The sequence below is a fragment of the Xenopus tropicalis genome, chromosome 1 (assembly GCF_000004195.4).
Source record: "Xenopus tropicalis strain Nigerian chromosome 1, UCB_Xtro_10.0, whole genome shotgun sequence".
NCBI classification, from domain to species: domain Eukaryota; kingdom Metazoa; phylum Chordata; class Amphibia; order Anura; family Pipidae; genus Xenopus; species Xenopus tropicalis.
In genome coordinates this window covers 104,973,490-105,000,300 of record NC_030677.2, presented here as the reverse complement: position 1 = coordinate 105,000,300, position 26,811 = coordinate 104,973,490, and the positions used below count along the sequence as shown (strand labels likewise).

At 39.5% G+C, this 26,811-nt stretch overlaps 1 protein-coding gene across 3 annotated transcripts; it reads right to left on the bottom strand.

Moving 5' to 3' along the window:
- Positions 1 to 17,228: 17,228 nt before the first annotated feature.
- On the bottom strand, positions 17,229 to 24,829 carry crygdl.16 (crystallin gamma D like gene 16). Of its 3 annotated transcripts, none has more exons than XM_031905494.1 (3): positions 19,587 to 19,672; positions 18,010 to 18,252; positions 17,229 to 17,575 (listed from the first exon to the last, which is right to left on the bottom strand). In XM_031905494.1, the coding sequence occupies exons 1-3, from the start codon at positions 19,593 to 19,595 to the stop codon at positions 17,300 to 17,302; spliced, it is 528 nt and encodes a 175-aa protein (XP_031761354.1). In that variant the 5' UTR covers positions 19,596 to 19,672; the 3' UTR covers positions 17,229 to 17,299. The 3 variants fall into 3 exon arrangements, with proteins under 3 accessions (XP_031761354.1, XP_031761359.1, XP_031761361.1); XM_031905499.1 differs by lacking the exons at positions 18,010 to 18,252; positions 19,587 to 19,672 and adding exons at positions 23,449 to 23,691; positions 24,747 to 24,829 and having other exon boundaries at positions 17,244 to 17,575; XM_031905501.1 differs by lacking the exons at positions 17,229 to 17,575; positions 18,010 to 18,252; positions 19,587 to 19,672 and adding exons at positions 22,305 to 23,045; positions 23,449 to 23,691; positions 24,747 to 24,829.
- Between the last annotated feature and the right edge of the window lie 1,982 nt (positions 24,830 to 26,811).

Sequence of the window (26,811 nt, the reverse complement as noted above, 5' to 3'; positions counted from 1 at the left end):
CACGAAAAAATCGCAAAGGTTTTACCGTTGTTTACAATTGTTTGGTACGAAAATTTTGTGACTTTCGGATCGCCAATGCGATATTATCGTGACTAATATGATTTTTACATAAGCATTTTTGTGATATTTGCGATCTTACGAAATTTTTGTTTCCAATACGATTTTTTCCCATTCGTGATTCGGATTCGTGGATTAGTAAATGTGCCCCTATATGTAATTGAAGCTACAGAGGGAATTATATTGTATTGAATTACAGAGGGAGGCCAATGTATCAACATTCTCATTTTCATGGTTTTAGTGATATTTAAAACTGTGATTAAACTTACTTTCTCTAAACCTATGAATGCCAAGTAATTTATTAAAAGAGCTTTTAAAAAAAGCACAAATGAAAAATGCAGAAAACTGCAAAAAAAACAGACTTTTTGTGATTTTTTTAATTAGCGGAATGGTTGAAAAATTAAAAACCTGTAATTCCAGAAAGCAAAAGAAGATCTTCTAGTTGAAAACAGGACAGCTGCCCATTGACGTCTACTTGAGCTTGACAGCTTTTAGATGGCAAAGTTTTGTATTAGTGGCTTTCATGGTTTTCATGCTTAATAAATCACATAAAATTTTAGTTTTAGTGCAAAAAATGAGTTGTGAAAAAAAAATAAACATTAGTAAATGCCCCCCAAGTGATTAGTGTATATTTTTTAAAATTACTAGTACTGATTTCATTAAATGTTTTGATCTGGGTCACAAAGGTTGTTATTAATTTCACTGCAATGGATACTTATCTTTTAATTTTCACTTTCAATGTGTTTATTAGTTAACCCCAAAATGAGTACTGTTACTAAGAAATAATTTCTAAAAGTTACTGGAAGAGCTGCCCTGCTTGTTGTTAGCAGTCAGCTCCATATTGGGTTCATGTCTCACTGCTTTTACTTTACAGGATATGCAATCACTGGATTTTAGACAGCACTCAACTAAAATCTTCATATAATTCAAATGCCTTTATTTGGTTAATTGGCACAGACTAGCACCATAACGTTTTAGGTCCATATTGACCCCTTGTCAAACTAGCAGCCAGAATTAAATTCTAACTTTTTATATGGTCTATAGAAAATACTAAACCTATTTAGACTCTTGTTTCAGACATTTTTAAGTATGTGTTTATGTTATGGAAACTAAATTGTATTTAGTGCTTTCGGATCAGTGTAAATGTGCAACTTGTTCTGATAAGGTGTGGAATCTCATATATCAGTGCTGTCCAACTTCGGCGGTGCCAAGGGCCGGAATTTCTCTAGCATACATGGTGGAGGGCCACTAATGGAAGCCAGTTTTGACAACTACCCTTTTTTAAACCACGCCCACGTCAAACCACACCCATTTTATTACAATGGTGGTGTTATGTTCATGAAATATAGAGTAACACACAGTAAAGTAGCTGTAATGCTTAACAGGAAGCTAACTCCATAACACAGTAAGAATAAAGTAGCAGAGGAAACATAACAGCAGATTCAACATAAAGCCTTAAGAACAACCAGGTTTCACATATGCTTCAGAGAATGTGCTCTCCATTTCTGTTGGACTTACAGGGCTTGTTGCCTCTGGTGATGCCACAGTTTGGGGTTCAAGGGGTACCTCCTTGGTAAGGGGAAGTCCAACAAGGCCTTGAGTCTGGTTTTGCTCAGTAGTCACTGCAGTATTACGTAGCTGGTCGGTATGACAACATCAATATAGATTGTCTGCCACTTTTACTGTGTAACTGCATGGACCTCTCTGAGCAGTGACAATTGCTGGTAGCCATTTATTAGGCCCTCTGTAGTTTCTTGCCAATACAGTTTGTCCGACACTAAGCTGCTGCAAGGTTCTCCTCTCTCCTTCCCTGACATTTAACTGGTGGTTTCTCACATGACGTCTAAGACCTGGTTTTAGCAAGTCTAACCGAGACCTAAGATTGCAGCCCATGAATAACATTGCAGGCGTGCAACTTGTAGTCACATGAATTGCATTCTGATAGGATAACAAAAACCTTGCCAGTTTATGCTGCAGGGATCCACTGTCATTTGTCATTGACCGCAGTGACTGTTTCATAGTTTGTACAAATTTTTCAGCTAAACCGTTTGTTGCAGGATGGTATGGATTTGAAGTAGTATGTTTAATTTCTTTGCATTTCATAAACAATTTAAACTCTTCAGAGATGAACTGGGGACCATATGCTGCCTGTGTTTGCCATACTCTGCCTGCCCTACCCTGCCTGTGTGTACCATACTTTACCTGTCCTATGCTGCCTCTGTGTGCCATACTCTGCCTGCCCTATTCTGCCTCTGTGTGCAATACTCTGCCTGCCCTACCCTGCCTGTGTGTGCCATACCCTCCCTGCCCTATGCTGCCTGTGTGTGCCATACTCTGCCTGCCCTACCCTGCCTGTGTGTGCCATACCCTCCCTGCCCTATGCTGCCTATATGCTTGCCAAGCATTTTTTTACACAAGGGCATCAGGTGTCGCAAGTTTGGTGGCAGATCCTGGAAAAAGTAACATGTATTCAGGGACAAGAGAAAAAGAGAATATTGTCACAGAGAGAATGTTATTGGATCTGGCTTTTACAATCTCGCCATTCAAAAGGGTTAAATGATGAATTTAATATGTCCTGTTTTTTATAGGTTATTGAAGGTTACTGATTGGTATATATATATATATATAGTATAAAAAAGACCAGCAACTCCGGGATTTCTTGTGAAAAATCAAAACATGTATTCAAAGTAGCATAAACAGCTGACGTAACGTTTCGGTCCCCATCGGGACCTTTCTCAGGGCATCCATGCCTTGTAACACACATCTTTAAATCACCAAAAACCAGTAAATCAATAGGAAGTGACATCACAGTGTGCTGCCATAAAGTGGCTGAAGCCATAAAGCAAGCGAAAGTGCTGAAAAGTGCTGTAAAGTGTTCAGTGCTAGGCAACATCAGCCTAATAAAGTGTTAAGCAGCATTAACATAATAAAGTGACTTAGTGAAGATTGTTAGTCCAAAAATTACAGGTATGCATAATATCATATAAAAATTCATATAAAATTCCATGCAGTAAACATTTACAGTGAGAGATTAATGTGCAACATAAAGTACTTTTTCAACCATACATCGACATATATACAGAAAGTGCACGTGCAAAACCTGTTGTTACATTAAAATCCAAAGTTAAATACATCCTTTATTACGCTGCGCAAGCTGATCAACTAACCTCACTATCCTGGCAATTGGGGGCCCCCAATTTTACATAGTTAAACTACTTAGTCTTATAGTTCAACTACTTAGTCTACACTAGTTGACACATATCTTAGTGCTGGGCGGTATGACCAAAAATTTATATCACGGTATTTTTCAAAATTATATCGGTATCACGGTATTTGACGGTATTTTTTTTTCCCCATGCATGATTAGGTGTTAACCCCATTTTCTGATAAATTAGGGAATAATTACTGCAGTATATTGGCTTACATTGACTGGACTAGTATTAACCCAGGTTTGATTGGTCTCACAAAATGCTGCTGTTCACAAGGAGGTGACAGTGGCACTCATAATTGTAATGAGGTGAAGAAATCAGAATCAGACAGAATTCATGACTTGCAGTCAAAATACACAACACTTTATTGTGCAAGTTTTGCAGCTTGAAAACATCTTTAAACTGGCTACAATGTAAACAATATGTCCATAACTGCAAAATTAAAACTTTATCCACTGAACTTTCATTAAGGCAAATTACCTAAAACAGGTAAATACAAAAGGACTGAAACTTTTCACTTAGTGAAACATTATTACTTCAAATCCAACCAGGTGGTAGTATTCAAGTATTTAAAATATAAAAGAAGTTTAACTTGAAAACTTCTTAAACAACTAAACCTTCACTAAGGCAACTTGCATCCATACAGACTTTGCTTCAAGATGAGGTATATATTCATACACACATTTAAAAGAACAGTAACACTAAAAAATGAAAGTAATAAAAATATAATGCACTGTTGCCCTGCACTGGTAAAACTGGTGTGTTTGCTACAGTAACACTACTATAATTTATATAATAAGCTGCTTTGTAGCCATGGGGGCAGCCATTCAAGCTGGAAAAAAGGAGAAAAGGCACAGGTTACATAGCAGATAACAGATAAGCTCTTTAGAATACAATAGTGTTTTATCTGTTATCTGCTAAGTACCTGTGCCTTTTCTCCTTTGAATGGCTGCCCCCATGGCTACACAGCAGCTTATTTATATAAATTATAGTAGACTTTCTGAAGTAAACACACAACTTTTACCAGTGCAGGGCAGCAGAACAGAACATTATATTTTAGTTACTTTTATACACTTTTTTTTGGTGTTACTGTTCCTTTAAACAACTAAACCTTCACTAAGGCAACTTGCATCCATACGGACTTTGCTTCAAGATGAGGTATATATTCATACACACATTAAATAAAATAATAGTAAACTAAAAGTATGCAACTTGCATAAATAATACTATTTCTCAACCCCAGGAACAGTACACTCACTGTATTCAAGTATCAAAAATATAAAAGTGCAATATGGCTTGCAGGCTTATCCTGTTGCATTGAAACAATGCACAATGTCTGATTTTCCTTGCTCAAAATTTGTGATGGCTGAAATACCTCATTTATGGAGCTTGTGCACATATTTCAACCTCATGGACAAGCTCCATAAATGAGGTATTTCAGCCATCACGAATTTTGAGCAAGGAAAACCAGACGGTCCACAGTTTCTGGTTTGAGTGCAGCTCTATGGCATGTGACGATATTGCCACCAGTGCTGAACACTCTCTCAGACGGAGCACTTGTGGCAGGTATGCATAAATACTGTTGAGCTAGTTTTGCAACATGGGGGAAGTTTGCCTGATAGCATCTCCACCACTTCAAAGGGTCTGCATCACTTTCAACCTCTGTGGTCTGCAAGTAGGCTCTCAGCTCCATCTTGATGTTTTCCTCCTTTTAGAGTGTTTCTCCGCTGCAGCCCATGCTGCTGGTGCTCTGCTTTTTGAAAAAGCTGGACAAGGACTTTTTTCTCTTTTCCTCGGGTGGAGCAGCAGGCCCTGCTGCAGCTGCTGCAGCACCAGAAGGCCCAGGGAGAGGGTCTTGCTGTTGATCCTTGAGGCACTTGATTTCCATGGCTCTGGAGAGGACATGTTCCACATTTTCTTTCTTTGTGTAGGTGGTTCTGAATCGTGGATCAAGGAAAGATGCGATATCGAGCAGGTCATCTGTGTCTGCGTTGGAGTATTTCTCGTTCAAGTAGGCTAGAATGTTTCTCTTCACATCCCTGGTCAGTTCACTGTTGTCATCTTCCTCAGCAAGAATGGTAGTGTTGAACAGATGAAGTACTGGCTTTACGTATGACATGCTGACATAATGCTCTCCAGATAAGGCATCTGTGAAGTCCTGGAGTGGGCTCAACACCTGACAGAGAAAGAAAGAAAAGAAAGAGAGAGAGGGAGAGACATTAATGTTACAATAAAATTAAAGAAGTGCATTCACTGGATGGCTGCAAAATGAATAGAAAAAATAGTACATAAAGAAAAACAACCACACACCTTGTTGACAGCCTCCAGGACTTCCACATCTTGCCACCTGAGGATTAAATGCCTTGACTTTTTATCAGCTGTTAGAACCTGATTGATGGCTCTCTCTTGCTCTAATACTCTTTGAATCATCATCTGACATGATCCCCACCTGGTGGGCGTCTCAGTTGTGAGCTGGTGCTTTGGAAGACCCAGTTCATTCTGTATCTTGGCCATTTCCCTCCTTTTTTTCCATGAGTATGAAAAGGCTGCCACAATTTTTTTGCAGACTCCAACTGCACGCTGTATGCGGTCATCTTTCATAGCGGCCTCTGTAAAAATGGCAAAAGGGTACTACTATCATTATGTATTTATAATTTATTATAACAGTCAGATTAATTAAATGTATAGTCAAATTAATATAATAACTAGGGCTTACCAATGGCTAGGTGAAGCCTGTGACCAAAGCAATGGAATCTTGTCCAATTATGCAGCTCAATTGCCTTAATGATGTTGGCTCCATTGTCTGTTGTGATGGCCACTAGTCTGTGCTCCGACAGCCCCCAGGAATCCAGTGCCTCTTGCAAACCTGCCGCTAGTAACTCGCCAGTGTGATCATCGGGGAAAAAGCTTGTTTGCAGACAATGACTATGCAACACCCAGTCGTCACTTATAAAGTGAACAGTCAGGCTTAGGTATGGCTCCATGCTCCGACTAGACCATAAATCAGTTGTTGCTGAGAAGTGGCGAACGGTAGCCAAGTCTGCTTCTACCTTGGCTCTGTGCTGTTGGTACAAGTTAGGGAGTGCTGTTCGGCTAAAGTAATTTCGACTTGGTAAAACATATCTGGGATCCAGTACTTTAATCATCTGCTTGAAGCCAACTTTCTCAATTGTATTAAGCGGTACCAGGTCTTTAGCCAAGTGGAAAGTAATAGCGTTGGTAATATCATTCCACCGTTTGCTTTTCTTGTCGTAGGCAGTCCCTTTAGCAAACGCGTCTTTGAGTGACGTCTGAGTCGCGTTTTGTGTTGCAGTGCCAACTCTATCGTTACCTGCAGATGTGGAAGCGGATTCAGATCTTAATTTCATGCATTCTTGGTATTTCAGGACATGTTTGTGGCGGAGGTGGTGAAGCAAATTGCTTGTGTTGCCTCCTGCGGCTACAACTTTAGCCCGACAGCATTTACATATTATGATTGTTTGCTCAACGTCAGATTTTTTAAAGCCGAAGTATTTCCACACAACCGACACGGCTCCTGTTTTCGGAACAAGTTGTTCCTCTTTCTCTTTGTTTGTGACATTTTCTTCGTCCATGCTGGTCAACACACACAGGCTGCGCTTCCACCGCTCTCATGCAGACGCATACAGCAGCAGACAAAATCGTAGTCGGAGGCACGCAAAAAGGTCTTGGGCAGGCAGCAAGCAGAAAACGTAGTCGGAGGCAGGCAAAAGGGTCTTGGGCAGGCAGCAGGCAAAAACAAAATGAGAGTCAGGCAAGCAAAGGATCTGCAACAGAAAGTCATAAGGTAAATCAGGCAGGCTTAGTTCCCCAGACAAGACTGCAGACAACATAGCACAGGAGGAGGTGTTTGATAGCTTTAAATACCCCCCACACATGCGCAGAACCGGCTACGTCAGCGCGTCGCGGACGCGCAAGCAGGGCAGCCATCAGAAATCATGGGGCCCCTCACAACCAAATTCTGGGCCCCCCTCTTGATGGTCCCTCCCACAATGGCTCCTCCCCCAATGGCCCCTCCCCTCAGTACAAAGGACACTTTTGGACAAAGAGTTATTAAGCCTGCCACCACGTCAGGTAGACTCTTTGGGCAGGTACCTATTCTAACCTAAGTGCCACTTAGTGTTAGAATTTTTCTGCATTTCAAGTAAACACATAAGAGCCGGCCCATTTGGTTTAAATCCTTGGTCAAAAAAAACAAAAAACACACCAGTCCTGTAAGGCTGATGGAACATGGAAATCTGTCTCCAACCCCACATAAACAAACATTGGTGGCCAGGGCCCCTACATCCTATAAATAAACATTGGTGGCCAGGGCCCCTACACATAAATAAACATTGGTGGCCAGGGCCCCCCCTATACATAAACATTGGTGGCCAGGGCCCCTAAATAGTTTGCAGGCACTCCCCCCCTATACATAAACATTGGTGGCCAGGGGCAGGCCCCTAAATAGTTTGCAGGCACCCCCCCCCATATACATAAAAATTGGTGGCCACCCACCCTCCCTCCACATAAATAGAAAATGCTGGCCACCCCAAACACAACCCCCCCTTCACATAAATAGAAATTACTGGCAGGCACCCCCATAAAATATCCCCCCTCCCTCCACATAAATAGAAAATACTGGCCACCCATCCCCCATCCCTCCCTCCCTCCACATAAATAGAAATTGCTGGCCACCCCAAACACCCCACCCCTTCACATAAATAGAAATTGCTGGCAGGCACCCCCATAAAATATCCCCCTCCCTCCACATAAATAGAAAATGCTGGCCACCCCAAACACCCCACCCCCCCTTCACATAAATAGAAATTGCTGGCAGGCACCCCCATAAAATATCCCCCCTCCCTCCACATAAATAGAAAATGCTGGCCACCCCAAACACCCCACCCCTTCACATAAATAGAAATTGCTGGCAGGCACCCCCATAAAATATCCCCCCTCCCTCCACATAAATAGAAAATGCTGGCCACCCCAAACACCCCACCCCCCCTTCACATAAATAGAAAATGCTGGCAGGCACCCCCATAAAATATCCCCCCTGCCTCCCTCCACATAAATAGAAAATGCTGGCCACCCCAAACACCCCACCCCCCCTTCACATAAATAGAAATTGCTGGCAGGCACCCCCATAAAATATCCCCCCTCCCTCCACATAAATAGAAAATGCTGGCCACCCCAAACACCCCACCCCTTCACATAAATAGAAATTGCTGGCAGGCACCCCCATAAAATATCCCCCCTCCCTCCACATAAATAGAAAATGCTGGCCACCCCAAACACCCCACCCCCCCTTCACATAAATAGAAAATGCTGGCAGGCACCCCCATAAAATATCCCCCCTGCCTCCCTCCACATAAATAGAAAATGCTGGCCACCCCAAACACCCCACCCCCCCTTCACATAAATAGAAATTGCTGGCAGGCACCCCCATAAAATATCCCCCCTCCCTCCACATAAATAGAAAATGCTGGCCACCCCAAACACCCCACCCCCCCTTCACATAAATAGAAAATGCTGGCAGGCACCCCCATAAAATATCCCCCCTGCCTCCCTCCACATAAATAGAAAATGCTGGCCACCCCAAACACCCCACCCCCCCTTCACATAAATAGAAATTGCTGGCAGGCACCCCCATAAAATATCCCCCCTCCCTCCACATAAATAGAAAATGCTGGCCACCCCAAACACCCCACCCCCCTTCACATAAATAGAAATTGCTGGCAGGCACCCCCATAAAATATCCCCCCTGCCTCCCTCCACATAAATAGAAAATGCTGGCCACCCCAAACACCCCACCCCCCCTTCACATAAATAGAAAATGCTGGCAGGCACCCCCATAAAATATCCCCCCTCCCTCCACATAAATAGAAAATGCTGGCCACCCCAAACACCCCACCCCCCCCTTCATATAAATAGAAATTGCTGGCAGGCACCCCCATAAAATATCCCCCCTCCCTCCACATAAATAGAAAATGCTGGCCACCCCAAACACCCCACCCCCCCTTCACATAAATAGAAATTGCTGGCAGGCACCCCCATAAAATATCCCCCCTCCCTCCACATAAATAGAAAATGCTGGCCACCCCAAACACCCCACCCCCCCTTCACATAAATAGAAATTACTGGCAGGCACGAGGCACCCCCCATAAAATATGCAGGTCAGGTCAGGCCAGGCACCCCCAAAGACAGCGCACCCCAGTGGAACTCAACTTACCTGGTTCCTCAAGCTCCAGCGATGCGTCCGACTCTGAGTGATGCGTCCTAGCGATGGTGCTTTTGTAGAGTGTGCGCGCTGACGTCGCACGCGCGCACCTGGAAGTATTGTCAGGAAGCGCGCACACCGGTATGGGGGTATCTAAAAAATTTATATCATTTTTTTTAAAAAAAACGGTGTTCAGTTTTTACCGGTATACCGCCCAGCACTAACATATCTTAATATGCCAGGTACTAAATGACACTTATAAAGCAAGAAAATATTAATACGAAAAAACATACAATGCAAGTAGTTTAAAACAAACAGACCTAAAATCCATGGTCATCTTAGACGTTCGTAGGACAAATTGGTTCACAAAAAACAGCTTAAAGATAATGAGCAATTTAAACCTTTAGGGGCCACACAGTTCAGTTCATATGTCCAAAAGGATTCCTTTTGTAGTAAAATCCGATCTATGTCCCCACCTCTCGGTAGATCTGCAACACAGTCAATAGGCATACACTTAAATGCGGAGGCTGGATGTTTGGCTTGAAGCCAATGTTGTGCAACTGGCTGCTTAGAGATATCCTGTTTACCCTCTTTTTTCTCACTCTTCTTTAAATTGGGGTCCAGGGCCGCCCTAATTGTTGCACGGTGCATACTGACCCTCTCTCTTAATTGCCTGCATGTCTTACCACAGTAGAGCAGTCCACATGGGCATTTGATAATGTACACTATGTTACGGGAGGTACATGTCAGCCTATGTCTAATGGAATAGCTCTTTCCGGTGTGCGGGTGAAAGAACTTGTCCCCAGTAATCAGTGTGTTGCACATGACACAATTGCCACATTTATAAACCCCCATTTTGTTTACTCTTATCTGCGGGGTATATTTACTCATAGGGTCAGCCGGGGAGAGGAGTTCCTTGAGGTTCCTATTCCTCCTGTAACCAAACTTGATCCTTTTACGATTAATTGCTGTTAACTCAATGTCAGACCTCACGATTGGCCAATGCTGTAATACAGATTTTTTAATCAACGGAGTACGCGCATCATAGGTGGTCATATAAAACACTGTGGAGTCATCATTCCTGCTATTCTGAGCTTTACTTGTATTACTGATCAATACTTCCCTGTCCAGGGATTTGGCCCAAATTTTAGTATCCGTGATCAGCTTGGGTGGATACCCCCTTTCCAGAAATCGTGTTGCCATATTATCTAGAGCTCCCATTCTCTCATCCCTTTCACTTGTTAACCGGACCACCCGAAGCATCTGGGATTTAGGCAAAGAGTCCAACAGGTGCCGGGGATGGCTACTAGTATAGTGCAGCAACGTATTTCTGTCTGTTGGCTTCTGATAAATCTTTGTGTGCAATTGCCATGATGTCAAATCCTTATACACTGTGACATCCAGGTAGTTAACACTGTGAAAATCTCTATGTACTGTGAACCTGATCGTGGATGGCAACCTGTTCAGATCATCCACAAAAGCTGTAAGGTCACCCTCAGAGCCGTACCACAGAAAAAACAGATCATCTATATAGCGCCTATAGTAGCCGCCATGTTTACGAAAAAGTGGATGGCTTAGTAAATTCAATGTCTCATACCAATGCATAAAAGTATTGGTATATGTGGGCACTACATTAGAACCCATTGCCATTCCTGCCAGCTGCAAGTAAAAATTGTTCTCAAATTTGAAGTAATTGTTATATAATACAAATTCCAGGAGAGATAAAACAAATTCTGTAGGTGGACCCTCATACATCGAATTGTTACTTAGAAGGTCCCTTACCGCATGGACCCCCATTTCGTGTGGAATACATGTATACAGACTGTGGACATCCATGGTCACAAATAAAAAATCCAGATTGTTATTCTCTATACTGGAAATCAACCTCAAAAAATCCATTGTATCCTGCAAGTAAGTTCCCAATTCCTTAACCAGCGGTTGCAGTAGCCCATCTACATATCTAGCTATTTTTTCAGCTAATGACCCCCTAGCCGATATAATTGGCCTACCCGGGGGATGCAACAAATCCTTATGTATTTTTGGAAGGGAATAAATTACTGGTCTTACCGGATGCTCCACGTAAAGTCCATCTCTCAGAGTCTCTGTGATCCATCCTTGTAAACAAGCCTCATCCAGGTCAATTTGCGATAACAGTCCATTTGGGATAATTGAACTAACAGTTCCGATTTATAATACTCATAATCCAGGATGACCACCGCACCACCCTTATCCGCAGGTTTAATGATTATATTCCGGTTATCACGTAAACCCCTAAGGGTATCCCGTTGCTCCTTTGTAAGGTTACCCCTGTGTTGTAAGTGTCTGGGAAAATCAGCTACTGATGCATCAAGCATTCGTGAAAACGTGCGTAAAGATATATTAGCATTAACTGGGTCAAAATCACTCCTTGCTTTAAACTGCGCATGGTTGCCACTTTTAGTTGGAGCTCTACTCGTAACATTTTGTTTAAAATGTTCCTTTAGTCTTAGGTTGCCTAAATCCCAGATGCTTCGGGTGGTCCGGTTAACAAGTGAAAGGGATGAGAGAATGGGAGCTCTAGATAATATGGCAACACGATTTCTGGAAAGGGGGTATCCAACCAAGCTGATCACGGATACTAAAATTTGGCCCAAATCCCTGGACAGGGAAGTATTGATCAGTAATACAAGTAAAGCTCAGAATAGCAGGAATGATGACTCCACAGTGTTTTATATGACCACCTATGATGCGCGTACTCCGTTGATTAAAAAATCTGTATTACAGCATTGGCCAATCGTGAGGTCTGACATTGAGTTAACAGCAATTAATCGTAAAAGGATCAAGTTTGGTTACAGGAGGAATAGGAACCTCAAGGAACTCCTCTCCCCGGCTGACCCTATGAGTAAATGAGTTTATAAATGTGGCAATTGTGTCATGTGCAACACACTGATTACTGGGGACAAGTTCTTTCACCCGCACACCGGAAAGAGCTATTCCATTAGACATAGGCTGACATGTACCTTCCGTACCGTAGTGTATATTATCAAATGCCCATGTGGACTGCTCTACTGTGGTAAGACATGCAGCCAATTAAGAGAGAGGGTCAGTATGCACCGTGCAACAATTAGGGTGGCCTGGACCCCAATTTAAAGAAGAGTGAGAAAAAAGAGGGTAAACAGGATATCTCTAAGCAGCCAGTTGCACAACATTGGCTTCAAGCCAAACATCCGGCCTCCGCATTTAAGTGTATGCCTATTGACTGTGTTGCAGATCTACCGAGAGGTGGGGACATAGATCGGATTTTACTACAAAAGGAATCCTTTTGGACATATGAACTGAACTGTGTGGCCCCTAAAGGTTTAAATTGCTCATTATCTTTAAGCTGTTTTTTGTGAACCAATTTGTCCTACGAACATCTAAGATGACCATGGATTTTAGGTCTGTTTGTTTTAAACTACTTGCATTGTATGTTTTTTCGTATTAATATTTTCTTGCTTTATAAGTGTCATTTAGTACCTGGCATATTAAGATATGTGTCAACTAGTGTAAACTAAGTAGTTGAACTATAAGACTAAGTAGTTTAACTATGTAAAATTGGGGGCCCCCAATTGCCAGGATAGTGAGGTTAGTTGATCAGCTTGCGCAGCGTAATAAAGGATGTATTTAACTTTGGATTTTAATTTAACAACAGGTTTTGCACATGCACTTTCTGTATATATGTCGATGTATGGTTGAAAAAGTACTTTATGTTGCACATTAACCTCTCGCTGTAAATGTTTACTGCATGGAATTTTATATGAATTTTTATATGATATTATGCATACCTGTAATTTTTGGACTAACAATCTTCACTAAGTCACTTTATTATGTTAATGCTGCTTAACACTTTATTAGGCTGATGTTGCCTAGCACTGAACACTTTACAGCACTTTTCAGCACTTTCGCTTGCTTTATGGCTTTAGCCACTTTATGGCAGCACACTGTGATGTCACTTCCTATTGATTTACTGTTTTTTGGTGATTTAAAGATGTGTGTTACAAGGCATGGATGCCCTGAGAAAGGTCCCGATGGGGACCGAAACGTTACGTCGGCTGTTTATGCTACTTTGAATACATGTTTTGATTTTTCACAAGTAATCCCGGAGTTGCTGGTCTTTTTTATACTATTGGAACCCTTTACCGAGCACCCGAGGTATGTTATGTAGCGGTGTGCCATCCTTTGTGTGTATATATATATATATATATATATATATATATATATATATATGTTTTATTTCAGATAAATAATCCTTTTGAGTACTTAGCAGGGATAGATACTTTCTTTCCACTACAAGCAGGGTAAGGCATATATTTCTCTTTTGAAACTTTGTAACCTATTAAGAAATGTTTTTAACTTTTGTAACTGTTTTAACGTGGTAACATTGTTTTATATTATAGTATCCTGTGGGACCTGCTCTTTTATTCTACACTGATTTTTTCTTTCTACACTGTGTCACTTTAGAGACTGGAATCTCAATTTTGTTTACCTTTGTGAGTTGAACTTTAAAAAATATATATATTTTTTTTAAAAACTTCTACATATATTTCTGCTGCTTATAGTTTTTATGTATGTATAGAATACACAACTGGACACTGTATTAAGCACATTTTACTGTTAAATATTTTTTACACTTGTATTTATTGATTGAATCACGTTTGTATTTTCAATTGTGCTAATTAATTATGCTAATTTGACTAATGAATTGGATATATATTGCCGTCACTTTTACTGATGTGTATGCTTGACAAAGGGGCTACTTTGTGCCTCAAAACGTTGCATTTCTGTAATAAAGATATTCAAAGGGCTTGTCCCGTATACAGCTCTAGAGTGCCAGTGCTAATTTTTCTATACAGAATTTTTGGGAGGGTGCTGATCCCTCCAGCAGTGTGCACCGAGCGGTGAAATTGTTAGGAGAGCCGAGGGTGTGCGAGTCAAGGTACTTTTGCTTTTGTACTATGCTGCCTATGTGCCATACTCTGCCTACCCTATGCTGCCGGTGTGTGCCATACACTGGCAGCATAGGCCAGGGAGTACATACAATGTCTGAGGTGTGAACAGGTAAACAATGTGGGTGATTGCAGCCTGAGCCTGGGGTGTGAACACAGCAGAGGGTGAACAATGTAGGGATTAAAAATTGTGAACAGTACTGGGATTATATTTTTAAACAATACCGGTGGATTACAGTCTGAATCTGAGGTGTGAACAAGGCCCAGTTAATCTCAGTACTGATACCATTTATAGCTTACACACAGGTCCCCACAGAGGGGGGTCGAGGGCCATATGCGGCCTGTGGGCTGCCAGTTGGGCAGCAGTGAATTGTCACCATTGTTTCTATAAAAACACTAGGTACTACAGTATTAACAGGGAAAACAGAAAACAGTGACAGTCAAAAGGCCATAATTGCTTATCATTGCTTCCAACTGCAAAGAATAGGAAATTCTGCTGCCTGTGACCTGCTCTGGTGTAGTTCTGAAAGGCTGACACTGCTCAGGAACTCTCTGTAGTTTATGGAATTCTAAATTCTACTGCCTTAGCACTTAAACGTCTTATTTTTTCTGCAATAGATCAAAATAGATAGTAGTTCCCTCAGCAGTAATAAGTTACATAAAGGAGAACTTGTTGAAATGATGTGATGGAAAAAATGGACCAACAATGGCATATGCCATAAAATCTATGAAGCACTGTGTAACACCTCTGACAGTTGGGGCTCTGGTACACGGGGAGATTAGTCGCCCGCGGCAAAACTCCCTGCTCGCGGGCGACTAATCTCCCCGAGTTGCCTTCCCCCTGCCATCCCACCGGCGAACATGTAAGTCGCCGGCGGGATGGCAGACGCGGCGGCGCGATTTCGCGCAAATCGCCGAAAAAGACTCGCGAGGCTTTTTCGGCGATTTCCCGAAATCGCCCCGCCGTGTCTGCCATCCTGCCGGCGACTTACATGTTCGCCGGTGGGATGGCAGGGGGAAGGCAACTCGGGGAGATTAGTCGCCCGCGAGCAGGGAGTTTTGCCGCGGGCGACTAATCTCCCCGTGTACCAGAGCCCTTACAATTCTTTTGTAAAACCAGTTATAGGTTTTGGTAGATAAACCACCATAAATTTCTTATCTATCTGTGATATAATATCTGTCTTTGGTCCCAGATAATCCTCCCATAACTCAAGACAAACAAAGCAAATTAACCTGCAGTAATGCAGTAACAGAGTCTGTGGCACTTTTTGTTGTCCTAGGAACAGTGCACTATAAGAGTTTGGGGGCTTGCATGGATTTAAATGCAACTAAAACCAAGCACAAAAATATCCCCATAGCTGTAACCCCTCTTATAAGGTTGGATAATTCCCTGGATAAACATATCTTATGTTATCTATCATTAGGTATTCCCTCTTTGCTCTGTTTGACAGGGATGGAGCAGTTGTCTCAGTATCCAAGTTTATCCAACATTATAGGGCCTATTTATCAAAATTTTAGTTTTTTTTCACAACTCAAGTAAAAAGCAGCAAAATAATGCAAATTCAAAAATTCTCAAGAATTATCTTAAAATCCATGAATAGCCTGTATTTATTAAGGAAAAAATCTTGGCAAGTAAAAGTTGGCGAGGTTCAATAGAAGTCAATGAGATTTGACAAATGTATTATTTTCCAGTTATTTAAACTCTCGACTTTTTTAGCCTCATTTAAAATAAATGGAACAATGTGATTCTCACCAGTATGCAACAAGTGAAACCTTTTTTTTTTTAAGAAAAAACATTTGGGAATATTCTGTTGTAATTTTTTCTCTTAAATAAGCAAGCATTCGAGAACAAAAATGAAGTTTTTTTTAAAATCTGTGCTTTTTTCACAAACTCAAATTGTCATAAATCTGTCCTTAAATAAATGTATTCAAGGCTGAGAAGTATATACAAAGCTTTCCCATTCTCTGTAAAAAAATGTTTTAACCTAGTGTATATCTTTTATGATTGCTAGTACTGATTTCAATAGATGTTTGATAGCTGTTATTTATTTATCTGCAAGAGCTGCCCTTCTGGGCATATAAGTTCTTCCATATTGTAGCTAGCAGTCAGCACTAAATTGGGTTCATTTTTGCATTGGGTTCATGTCTCACTTTGTTCACTTCACAGCTTATGCAGTCTCAGGATTCTGGACTGTACTCCAAACTGAAATCTTCATATAATTAAAATGCCTTTATTTGTTTAATTGGCACGGACTAGCATTGTAAAATTTTAGGTCCACATTGACCCTTTTTCAAGCCAGCATTCAAATAAACTTCTTCTCTAGCTTATAGAAAATGATACACCCATTAAATGTGGAAATTTCAGAGTAATATTAACTGCTGTTATTATCTATAATTATATTTATATTATAATTTTTTATTATTTATTGTTGTTGGACCAATCAATGTAAAGGTGCAACTTGTTCTGATAAGGTGTGGAATCTCATATATTGTTGAAAGACTGTTAGAGTAGGTAAAAAAGGTGGACAGATGGTAATAACCACACAAAATGCAGTTCACCAGAAAAAAACCCACCAATGTAAAGCAAGGCCCCTCCTACTGACACACCTATGACCCCCACAATTTCATGATAGTGTGGTCCCAGAAATATTTGACAGCCTATCTTCGTAAGTTACTCCTAACATTTTCATGATTACCTTTTCTGCTTTGCTCTAGATTCTTGTTCCAGACATGTATATATGTGTTTGTGTAAAGGAGACCAAATTGGCACACCATTTATAATCTATAAACAAATTGTTTTCAATTATTATTTATTTATTATTGAACATTAAGTTATGTTTCCAAATGATTTAAAATCTGTGATAAACCCTTCTGAATGATCCAATTCTGGCGCTTGAGGCTCCCCAGTCACTGTATCTCCTGTATTGTCCAGGTCTCAGGTAGTACTGACGTCCCCTGTAGTTGGGTTCCTCATAGAACATCCAGTGGCCATCAAACACATTGCAGGAGTGAATGTCATGGAAACGGAATCGATCATAAGTATTGGGGCAGTCATCAAAGAACTCCATCATCTGCCCTTGGTAGTCTCCTCTTTCATAGATTCTCATTTTGTATTGGCCATGGTACTTTAAGGAAATGCAAAAATATGTCTATATGAATAGCCTCTCAAATTCTTTACATAGTTTGTTTTTTTCATTTCTATGTATTTGCCTACTTAAAATGCATTTATTCTTTGTGCAAGTATTAACACTGAACAATGCTACAATTGCCCACTCTTCTTTAGAATGTCACCATCATAACATCATAATATATTAAGCTGCTGTTTTAAACTTAAGATATTAAATATTAACATTTCCTTTCTTCAGTCAGGCTTATTTATTATAGTATTATATCTACATTGAACTTTCTTGTTTAGCTTGTTTAGGTTGTAAAGGTCTGTACATACATTAATGGATAATCACCATAATCGTTTTCATTAGAAGTGGAAAAACATAAATGAGTAACCCTCTAACTATCCTATAGTTTCTCCTAAAGGAGATAAGAACATTACATAACTTACATGGGGAATAAAGCGGCAGGACCTGATGGAGTCATTGAAGCCCATCCATCTCTGAAAGTCTGGGTATTCTCCTTGCCAGAGGTAATACTGGTGTCCCCTGTAACTGGGGTGCTCATAGAGGATCCAGTTACCACCCTCTACCCTGATGGAGTTGCAGCGATTGAAGTATGAGGACAGGTCAGAACAGTCTGAGCCGCACTCATAGTGGCGGCCTTGGAAGTTCCTTTCCTCATAGAAGAAGATCTGAAGAAAGATATTGTAGATTCAATTTTACAAATAAATTAGGGCATAGGCAGAATTTTTAAGATGAATATTTTTTTGTGGTTCTGTTTTATGAAAAGTTATTCATCTTTTCATTACTGAGATGGAGGAATGTTGCAGTTACCTTATATTAGATTTGTTAAATGCAGGTTAAGGCACATAAATACTAATCAGGAGGTAAAGAATGGAAACAGAAATATATGTAATATTTTGTAGAGATTTCTTATCTTAGAAAGCTTGTTTATAGGTTACCTACCATAATTTATTTTTAAAAGACAGCAAAATTAGAAGATAATTATAGGTGAAAAAAGAAAATGAAATATATTATAAGGTGCCCCACAACCACCCATTTGGTCAGGCAGCTTTGCCAGATTTACTTACTGCCAGGCCAACTGGGCATGTATAGGTACATCAAGTAGAAGATTTAACATCCCTGCAATCTCACAATCTGTCTTTTCTTATTAATAACTGTTATATGTATCCCAGCTAATGGGGTGAATGGGGCATCAGCAGATGTGATTAATATAGGGACTGCAGTTCCATCTCACTTCTGACCCCCTTCTGAGCTTTAACAACATTAGCTGAAATAAACAAATTGTTTCTATCTAATTATAAGAGCAGCTATCATTCTTTTTGAGTACAACAGATCTTTTTGATTCCTAGGGCAAGAGAAAATACAATTCTTCAGATTGAAGTATCTATTAAAGCAATGCAGTAGGGCATCATGGAATGGCTTAAGGCCTAAATATCCCCTGAAATTACCCTTTGAGGGAAGTGAAAAGGGAATATTTTACCATTTAAAAAAGTCAGTTTCACTCTAGTGGATACCAGTCACATTTTTCTAAATCATAGGAACATTTTTACTAGACATACAACACTGAATATAGAGCAGATAAGGGTTTGTAAGGCTCTCATTTTGTGTTTTGAAATTTTAAAAGTTCCCATGTTTGCTCAAATGAGCTGGTAAGTCATTTTCATAAAATTTAAGTAGTCCCTTTCTATGTATTTTTTGCAGTGATATCACAATTATTTATGCATGGCAAAAAATAATCTGTGAGTCTCAGTTTAGTAGAATGTATATGTTTAATCATTAGTACAATATCAAATTGCAAATAATTTATTAGCTATTTTGCATCTTTTTTTAAACTATTTTATTGCTCAAATATGGTAATGATTAACTGTAAAATTTGTTCAAGATTTTCTATTTTTCAGAATCGTACTTTATCTATATATGACTTGCTGTACTGCTTTAAAAAGATAGATCTTGGTTATGTATCATTTAGAATACATTTTAAAAACCGATGGTTCTGACTTACCTTTCCCATTTTAAATGTTTGGAAGTTTCAGTGCAAATGAAGAGTGGAAAGAGACAGCCTTTATATATGTGCTGTATTGCTGCTGCCTGCATACACTCCTGAGAACATATGTTTTTGTCAAGTAAGGAAAATCTAAATATCTTTTGTCTTTTTCTGGCTGTGCTGTCACAACTGTTTGCCTGTGCTTACTGGCACCTATGCTCTATAGCTTTACCTTAAGAGCAACAAAGCATTCCATATAGCATATTTTCTATAAAAACACACACTAGGTACTATTAACAGGGAATAAAGGAAACAGAAACAATGATAGTCAAAAGGCCATAATTGCTTCCCACTGCAAAGAATAGGAAATTCTGCTGCCTATGACTTGCACTGGTGTAATGCTGAAAGGCTGACACTGCTCAGGAACTCTCTGTAGCATTTATGTTTGCTGTCAGCATGTGACTTCCAGTGTCTGCAATAGGATATTAAATAGTCTAAATTCTCTGGTGCCTTAGCATTTAAATGTCTTCTTTCTTCTGCAAATTTATAAAATAGATAGTAGTCCCCTCAGCAGTAATAAGTTATGGAGAACTTGTTGAAATGATGTGATTGAAAAATGGACCAATGATGGCATATGCCATAAAATCTATGAAGCACTGTGTAGCACCTCTGACAGTTGCAATTCTTTTGTGAAACCAGTAATAGGTTTTGGTAGATAAACCACCATTAATCCCAGATCTATCTGTGATATAACATCTGTCTTTGGTCCCAGATAATCATCCCATAACTCAAGACAAACAAAGCAAATTAACCTACAGTGATGCAGTGACAGTCAGAGCCAGTGGCACTTTTTGTTTCCCTGGGAACAGTGCACTATAAAAGTTTGGGAGCTTGCATGGATTTAAATGCAACTAAAACCAAACACAAAAATGTCCCCATAGCTGTAACCCCTCTTATAAGGTTGGATAATGCCCTGGATACACATAGCTAATGTAAACTATCATTAGGCAATCTCTCTTTGCTCTGTTTGACAGGGATGGGGCCATTGTCTCAGCATCTAATATATAGCAAGGTGTTATTTTGAAAAACCATAACACTTGGCAAAGTTTATCCAACATAATGGGGCCTGTTTATCAAAATTTGTTTGCATTTTTTTCACGACTTGAGTAAAAAGCAGCAAATTAATGCAAATTAAAATATTCTCTAGAATTATCTCAAGATCCACAAATAGTCTGTTTTTATTAAGGAAAAAATCTTTGAAAATTCAGTAAGTAAAAACAGGAGAGGTTCAATAAAAGGCAACAAAATTGTCTCTAACAACTTTATTTATTTTCCAGTTATTAAAACACAACTTTTTTAGCCTCATTGAAAATAAATAGAACAATGTGATTTTCACCAGTGTGCAATTTTTCTTCAAAAACAAAACATTTGGGAATATTCTGTTGTGTTTTTTTTCTCTTAAATAAGCTAGAAATCGAGAACATAAAGTCAGGATTCAAACTTGGCTTGATGTGATCCTGGCAACATCCATTTGCCTCCTGAGCCACTGGAGGCATTTTGGACTGACTCTGTCTGATTCTTCTCTTGTCTGTCTTCTACTTTCTGTCTGCTCCCTTTCCTCCTCCCACCTCATTATCCTCATGTGTTTCCCATCTCCTAATCTTGACCCTTTATAAGCTTGTCCCTGACCATTGCCCCTGGCTTGGTCATTAATCTGTTTCCTGTGATCCTGCCGCTGTGTTCCTTGTTCCTGTGTCTATTCTTGTTATCCTTCTGGTTCCAAGCTCCAGATTCCAAGTTCTGTTCCTGCCCTTGCCCTGTTCCTGTTCTCTGGTGCCCTTCCTTGTTCTGCTCTGATTTCCCTGGTTCTGACGTTGGCCTGTTCTCGACTTCTCTTGTTTGCTGCTAGCCCTGACCTTTAGCCAGAATTAGATTACATCTCTGCCTGATGATTCATATATTCAGTGTGTATATCCTCTGTGTGCACTGTTACTTCACTAAGTTTATTAAAGTTCTTCACTAGTCATCATGGCCTCTGACACCAGTCCTGTAATATATGGTTACACTCCGGGTTACCCAGTCTTCAGGCTCCCAACTTCCTGGTACTCCATGGTGTCTCCTCAAGGAGATTGTGACACATATATCACAAGTTTTTTTAAAATCTGTGCTTTTTTCACAAACCTCAAATTTTCATAAATCTGTCCTTAAATAAATTTATTTAAGGCTGAGAAGTTTCCAAAGCCTTCCTATTCTCAGTAAAATAATGTTTTAACGTTTATGATTAGAGCATTTAGTGTATATCTTTTAAGATTGCTAGTACTGATTTCAATAAATGTTTTGATTCTGGGTCATAAAGGCTGTTTTTCATTTAGCTGCAATAACTGCCCTTCCTACCTTTTTCCATATTGTACCTAGCAGTCAGCACCACATTGGGTTCCTTTTTGCATTAGGGGCATGTTTCACTTTGTTCACTTCACATTATATGCAATCTCTGGATTCTGGACAGCACTCCAAACTGAAATCTTTATATAATTAAAATGCCTTTATTTGTTTAATTGGCACAGACCAGCACTGTAAAATTTTAGGTCCACATTGACACTTTTTCAAGCTAGCAGCCAGCATTCAAATAAACTTCTTCTCTAGCTTATAGAAAATGCTACACCTATTAAATGTGGAAATTTCAGAGTATCATTAAAGCTGTATTTATGCACTACAAAATAAACTATGCAACTGATGGGTGACTATCTCTTGCTATCGGTTTATTTATTGCTGTTGGCCAATCAGTGTAAAGGTGCAACTTGTTCTGATAAGGCGTGGTGGAATCTCATATATTGTTGAAAGACTGGTATAAATAGGCAAAAAAGGTGGACAGATGGTAATGACTACACAAAATCACCAGAAAAAAAACACCCATGTGAAGCAAGGCCCCTCCTACTGACACACCTATCCCTGCACTAATATTGCCACACTGGCAAAGCATGACCCCCACAATTTCATGATAGTGTGGTCCCAGAAATATTTGACAGCCTATCTTACAATTTCATGATTAACTTTTCTGCTTTGTTCTAGATTCTTGTTCCAGACAAGTATATATGTGTTTGTGTAAAGGAGGCCAAATTGGCACAACATTTATAATCTATAAACAAGTTGTTTTCAATTATTATTTATTTATTATTGAACATTTAGTTGTTTCCAAATGATTTAAAATCTGTGATAAATCCTTCTGAATGAACCAATTCTGGAACTTGAGGCTCCCCAGTCGCTGTATCTCCTGTATTCTCCAGGTCTCAGGTAGAACTGACGCCCCCTGTAGTTGGGTTCCTCATAGAACATCCAGTGGCCATCAAACACATTGCAGGAGTGAATGTCATGGAAACGGAATCGATCATAAGTATTGGGGCAGTCATCAAAGAACTCCATCATCTGCCCTTGGTAGTCTCCTCTTTCATAGATTCTCATTTTGTATTGGCCATGGTACTTTAAAAAAATATATATATATATAATAAATATAGTAATGGCTCATTTCCTTTTCATGTTTTTTTCCCCATATTGATGTATTTGCCTAATTAAAACTGATGCATTAACATCAAAAAAGGTACAACTGCTGTTTTTCTTTAGAATCACCATCATACCAGTCATAAATTAGTCTACTGTTTAAAACTTAAGATATTAAATGTTAACATTTCCTTATTTCAGTCTTATTTTCTATTGCATTATATTTACTTTTCATTTTCTTGTTTGGATTGTGTAGGTTGTAAGGGTCTGTACATCCAGTAATGGATAATTACCACAATGTTTCCATTAAAACTGGAGAACTGCAAATAAGTAATCCTCTAACTATCCTATAGTTTCTCCTAAAGAAGAACATTACATAACTTACATTGGGAATAAAGTGACAGGACCTGATGGAGTCGTTGAAGCCCATCCATCTCTGAAAGTCTGGGTATTCTCCTTGCCAGAGGTAATACTGGTGTCCCCTGTAACTGGGGTGCTCATAGAGGATCCAGTTACCACCCTCTACCCTGATGGAGTTGCAGCGATTGAAGTATGAGGACAGGTCAGAACAGTCTGAGCTGCACTCATAGTGGCGGCCTTGGAAGTTCCTTTCCTCGTAGAAAAAGATCTGAAGAAATTTATTGTAGATTTAATATTACAAATAATATTAGGGCATAGGCACAACCTTAAAGATGAACATTTATTTTGTCATTTTGTTAATTTTTTATATTGCAGTTTCCACACATTAAAAGTTTCAAGCTCAATTTGTTGAATACAACTTTATAATATTTAAGGCCCCTTTCTAAGTCATTTTTTGTTAATATCAAAACTATTCATATATGCCAAAAACATCTCTGTGGGTCACAGTTTAATTTTAGGAGAATGTATAGTTCTATCATTAGTACAATAAAAAACTGCAACCTTTTAATAGCTATTTTGCTTCTTAATTCCTTTCAAATTTGGGAATGAATAACTGTTAAATATATAGGGGCACATTTACTAACCCACGAACGGGCCAAATGCGTCCGATGATTTTTGCGTAAAAACACGAGTTTTTTGGCGTCTTTACGATTTTTGCGTAAAAACGTGAGTTTTTCGGCGTATTTACGAAAGTTGCGCAAAGTCGCGATTTTTCCGTAGCGTTTAAAACTACGAAAAAGGCGCGACTTTGCGCGCAAGTGTTAACGCTATGAAAAAATCGCGACTTTGCGCAACTTTCGGAAAGACGCTGAAAAACTCGCGTTTTTACGCAAAAATCGTAAAGACGCCGAAAAACTCGCGTTTTTACGCAAAAATCGTAAAGACGCCGAAAAAATCGCAAAAAATACGAAAAAGTTGCAAAATGTTCGTTTCCAATCGGAATTTTTCCAATTCGGATTCGAAATCGTGTCTTAGTAAATCAGCCGAAAAACTCGCGTTTTTACGCAAAAATCGTAAAGACGCCGAAAAAATCGCAAAAAATACGAAAAAGTTGCAAAATGTTCGTTTCCAATCGGAATTTTTCCAATTCGGATTCGAAATCGTGTCTTAGTAAATCAGCCCCATAGTGTTCAACATTTTCTATTTTCCTGGATTGTATATTTTCTAGAAATGACTTGGTGTACCTCTTAAAGAGATTGATTTTGGTTGTATCATTTAAAATATATTAAAAAATAATGGTTCTTGGATGGATGATGGACTTACCTTTCCCATTTTAAATGCTTGGAAGTTTCACTGTGTATTTCAGAGTGGAAAGAGACAGCCTTTATATATGTGCTGTATTGCTGCTGTCTGCATACACTACCATATGTTTTTGTCAAGTAAGGAAAATCGAAATATCTTTTGTCTTTTTTTTCTGGCTGTGCTGTCACAGCTGTTTGCCTGTGCTTATTGGCACCTATGCTCTATAGCTTTACCTTAAGAGCAACAAAGCATTCCAAGTTCATCCATTATCAAAGGAAGTCAATAGTCTCCATTGTTTCAATTAAAAACACACACTAGGTACTATTAACAGGGAAATAATGCAAAAGAAAACAATGACCAGAAGGCCATAACTGCTTGTCACTGCAAAAAATTGCCTATGACCTGCACTGGTGTAGGGCTGAAAGGCTGACACTGCTCAGGAACTCTCTGTAGCATTTCTGTGTGGAGCATGTGACTTCCAGTGTCTGCAATAGGCTGAGTGTTTCCCACAATTATTTTTTGTAGTCTACATTCTCTGGTGCCTTAACAATTAAACTTCTAATTTTCTTCTGCATATCAGTAAAATAGAGCAAATCTGTCCCATTTCACAAAATTCACAAAACTGCTGAAAAATTCATGAAACAGAGAAAAATTTGTAAAGCACGTCTACTGCACAATTTTTTTGATGTGCGCAACATTTTTAACTCAACCACAATATTTTTGATGCAAACGAAACTTTTTTCGCTGCAATTTTTTGCCCTTTAAATTAATAATTGGCGGAATTTCACAGCAAATTCATGCCTGGTGAAATTTTTCATTCATCACTACTTAGCAGTAATAAGTTACATAAAAGAGAACTGGAAAAAATGAACCAACAATGGGATATGCCATAAAATCTATTAAACTCTGCGTAGTACCCAGTTGGAATTCTTTATCAACTTGAAATGAGACATACAAGGGGGAGCACTCACCAGGATAGCCACTCGTGCATCCAGCCAGCCGTGCTACAACGCCTCCTTGCACCCCCAATCCAGGCAAAATCAGCAGAAATACGTAAAAATGGAAAGCAGAGCACAAGCTGATTCTCAATAAAAACACCTTTTTATTTAGATCAATAAAATTATAACAAAGAGCACGACTTAACGCGTTTCATGGCTACATGCCACTTCCTCAGAAGCTGAGCCAGTGACCCCAACCACCCTGGTTTAAATACACACCCAATACTCCCACTAATACAATTAAGTATTAACCCCTTGGGTGACCATGAAGTTAAAACCAAACCTATTGTACAGAATAAGACACATTTATTTGTTCCTTTTATTTTCCCCTTATATTTTCTCCCTTTTCTCTCCTCTCCATACTCTCCTTATTGTTTCTTCAATTTTCCTCATTCCCCCATCTCGCCCCGCTTCCCCTACTTCTATTCCTATACAGGGAAACAAAAGGGAAAACGAGGCATAAGGGAAAAGAAGAAAGAAGAAAAAAGGGAAAAAAAAAAAGGGGAAGAGAGGGGAGTAGTAGCATAGGAAATGTTAGTCAAGTCGATTAAGTATAAAGAATAGAATATAAAATAATTCATCCATATAACTTATTATGATAACGATGTAGACCACAAAAGTCCCACCCACCTTTTACATAATGGGTCAGATTGGGGGTCGTTAAAAAGATAAATCAAATCCAGAAATCAACCACATAAATCAAATGAAAAAATCAGAAAAAATCACAATTATTGCCAATAGCAGGAAACCTCCCACTCCCTATTTAGACCCCCATATTGTTCAGTGGTTTTCAGCCGATAGATCCAATATACCTCTTTTTCGGACAATTTCTTGTCCACATCGCCTTTCCTTATACAGGCCCAAGGTTTGTCTGGACCTGGAATGTCACCCGACTGCAACTATCATGCTTTTCGGCCACATGTTTAGCTATTGCTGACTTAAAGTCACCCCTTTCTATGGCTGATAGGTGTTCCAGAAATCTGGTCCCAGCATTTTGGATGGTTTTCCCTACATACTGTGCCCCACACTCACAGGTAGCAAGATACACTACGCCCTTAGACAGGCAGTTAAAGTATTGAGGTATGTGT